Source organism: Stegastes partitus, unplaced genomic scaffold (genome assembly GCF_000690725.1).
Source record: "Stegastes partitus isolate 25-593 unplaced genomic scaffold, Stegastes_partitus-1.0.2 Scaffold2575, whole genome shotgun sequence".
In the NCBI taxonomy this organism is placed as follows: domain Eukaryota; kingdom Metazoa; phylum Chordata; class Actinopteri; family Pomacentridae; genus Stegastes; species Stegastes partitus.
In genome coordinates this window covers 18,312-21,397 of record NW_007580306.1, presented here as the reverse complement: position 1 = coordinate 21,397, position 3,086 = coordinate 18,312, and the positions used below count along the sequence as shown (strand labels likewise).

General features: G+C 43.3%; 1 protein-coding gene across 1 annotated transcript in view; it reads right to left on the bottom strand.

Annotated features, from left to right (window-relative positions):
* LOC103375385 (ras-related protein ORAB-1) overlaps window positions 1–682 on the bottom strand; it is a 7,866-nt gene extending 7,184 nt beyond the window's left edge. The window contains exon 1 of the mRNA XM_008305649.1: window positions 506–682. Within this exon, the coding sequence (XP_008303871.1) occupies window positions 506–519 (14 nt within the window). The 5' untranslated portion in view covers window positions 520–682. The remainder of the gene's footprint in view (window positions 1–505) is intronic.
* Window positions 683–3,086: the final 2,404 nt, after the last annotated feature.

The following is a 3,086-nucleotide window of genomic DNA, read 5'->3' as shown; positions in this document are numbered from 1 at the left end:
CAGAACACGGAGCAGTGACAGGAGAACGTCTCCCACGAACCGAACTCAGCTGTGGCTCAGCACCGGATCGGTCCAGACCTTCAGTTCGCTTCATGTTCGCTGACAGAGCTGCAGTCTGTTATCAGAACCGAACCTGCGTGTCGAATCCTCCGTAGCGCTACGTAGCTATCCGGTTAGCCCGCTAGCCAACAGCGCTACTTCCATGTCACATTAAGCTAGCTGACTGTTAACAAAAGGCAAATAGTTCGTTGAGCTAATCGACACTACATCGATCAGAAACTGTCCAGTTTGGTACCGAACAAGAACAAGTCAGTGATTCGACGGTCCCAGCTCTCGGCTCGCTAACTCAGCACCGCAGACAAAGCAGCTGACGTTCATTTTGTACACAGTCTACCGGTTCATCCGGCTAGCTGACGTTAGCCTAGCATAGCTTAGCTTAGCTTCCCCCGGCGGAGCTGACAGCTCGACCGGACCTGTCACCATCCACAGCCGAACTGACACTTACTATTCGGGATTCATCGTCGACTACAGGGTAGAAACTGTCGTTAGTGTGACTGCGGCTGGAGGTCGATGCGGATGAATCTTCAAACTGGCCTCGTAGTCAAGAAAAGACGTTTTTTTTTCAGTCGGAAACTGGCTAAACTGGTTGTCGCAGCCAGAACAGCATAATCAAATCAAATATGGCCGTTGGACTACCTACCCGGAAATACCAGGCGACAGGAATCATGGGTAGTGAAGTCTTGTGGGACTGGGCGTTGACACAGAGTTTAGGCAAACTTTCTTTCGTTTTCTTTCTTTCTTTCTTTCTTTCTTTCTTTCTTTCTTTCTTTCTTTCTTTACAATAAAAATATTTCAGCAAAAAATGCCCGGAAAATGTCACAAAAATATAAATTAAACGACCAGAAATAAAAATAATAAAATGGAAAAAAAATATTAATAAAATTTTAGGAAAAATCCATAAAATGTTCTTAAGATGTCAGAGAGATGTCGGATTTTTGAAATTCGAGGAAAATATCAGGAAAATTCATACCATTCATATTCACAAAATGTCAGGAAAATATCAATAAAATGGCAAAAATAACATTAATAAAATGTTGGAAAAATTTCCATTAAATAATTAAAGATAATAAATATCTGAAATATTTAATTACATTTCCTAAAATGAAAGTAAAATATTCACATAATGTTAGAAAATATCAATACAGTTTTATAAAACAATTATTAAAATGTCTAGCAAACGTTACAGACAAAAATATCAATAAATTGTGAAGGTTCTGGTCACGGTGAATTTATCTTTGTCACTTTGTCTTTCCTTGTCATCAAATCAGAATCTCTCCCAACCTGCTGGTGACTGGCAGGTACACCTGGTCCACAGGTGTAGCTCATACTGACCCCAGCTGTGGTGTTTAACACTGTGAAGCAGTGTGATGGTTTCTAACGGAGTCCTACCAGAACCAGCAGGAGTTTCTGAGCCGACGCAGGAACATCACACCTCACCAGAGTTCACTTGGTGTGAATGTGGGTTGGGTGTCGGGCCTCCACATACTTTGAGCTACACGGTCTTTGTGAAAGGAAACAGAACCGAACACAAGATGGAGCCACTGAATCAACGATCAGGAATGTTTCCTCACAGACAAGGACCGTTCACGTCCTGTTGTAGAATCTGGATTCAGTGGTAAAGAAAACCCGAACCAGACCAGACGTATGGTTGATCTGACACGAACCCTCAACTTTCATTTGATTTTCATCATTTGCAACTCAACAACATTCTAAAAAACAACAGCTTCGTGTTTCAGTTGTTGAATGAGAAATATTTGACTTTTTACTGGCAGCAAGAAAAGTATTAGAAGAATTAGGAGAAGAAAATGTTAATGAAGTGTCTGACCCAGATGCTGATGTACGAACAGAGCCGGTGCTGATCAGAAGAGTCTTTATTCCGCTGAACCACAGAAACTCTCAGTGTTTGTCAACCGCCTGCAGAACCCAGTTTCACAACTTCAACGAGGTACCAGCGCCGACACCAGCCATTTTCACACTAAACTAAACTGTTCCAGTTTTCCTCCAAGCTTCCATGTTTGTGGGTTCTTCTGGTCCGTTAACTCTAATGTACCTGAGATTCTCACAGCGGATGTTGGTTTATATGTGCAGACATACAAGCTGCTTCACGTCTTCATGAGGACCTTTAACAACATGTGAGGATCATTCAGCAGAGAAACTGGTGATAAATCTACACCACCTTCATTTGAAAGTTTCCAGCCTCTTTTCCCTTTTCAGAGGTTTCAGCTTCATAAGGCTGATTCTTTGAGTTCAGATCCTTAAAGCCGGTCAGACGTCTCATCATGAGGTGCTGCTGTTGCTCAGGATTACAGGATGAACTCAGGACGTCTGTCTGTCCACATATCATCCAACAGCTTCCTCCTCCAGGCTTTGTGTTGTCATACAAACACCTTCACGGCCACATCCAGCTCCCGCTCATAGGTCATGTTTTGCTTATTTCCTGTTTTATTTTGGTATTTCCTGTTATGGATTATACTCACAGGGGCCACCTGTGGACACCTCCTCCCATGTCACCGTATGTTGGGGATGTTTGACTGCAGAACTCAGTTTTGTAATTTGAATACTTTTGCCTGAATATTAAAATATCCTTTGGGTTGTTTGTGGCGTGCATTTTGAATTCATTTCCTGTTTGTATGTGTGTGATCGTACGGACTGGTCACAACTGTTCATGTTGCTCTGAAAGCCCAAAGACAAGACATTTGGCTCCAGGAAGATGAACTCATCTCTTCCAAAGGTCCTGGCAAAGACTCTGCGTGTTTGTCTCCTCATCCTCCCCTTCAAGCCAGGACCACCACAGTGGATGCATGGTCCTGACAGTGAAGCACGGAGGTGGCAGCATCATGATGTGGGGCTGCATGAGGGCAGAAGGTGTTGATGACGTTTCTAGAAGCTCCATGAATGTCTGAGGATGAACCAGGATACTGACTGACCAGATGAAGAAGAGGAACATTCCAGCAGGAGAACATCCAGAGAACAACATCATCAAGAGCTTCTACACCAGAACCAGGTGGAACCAGGACCTGGACAGT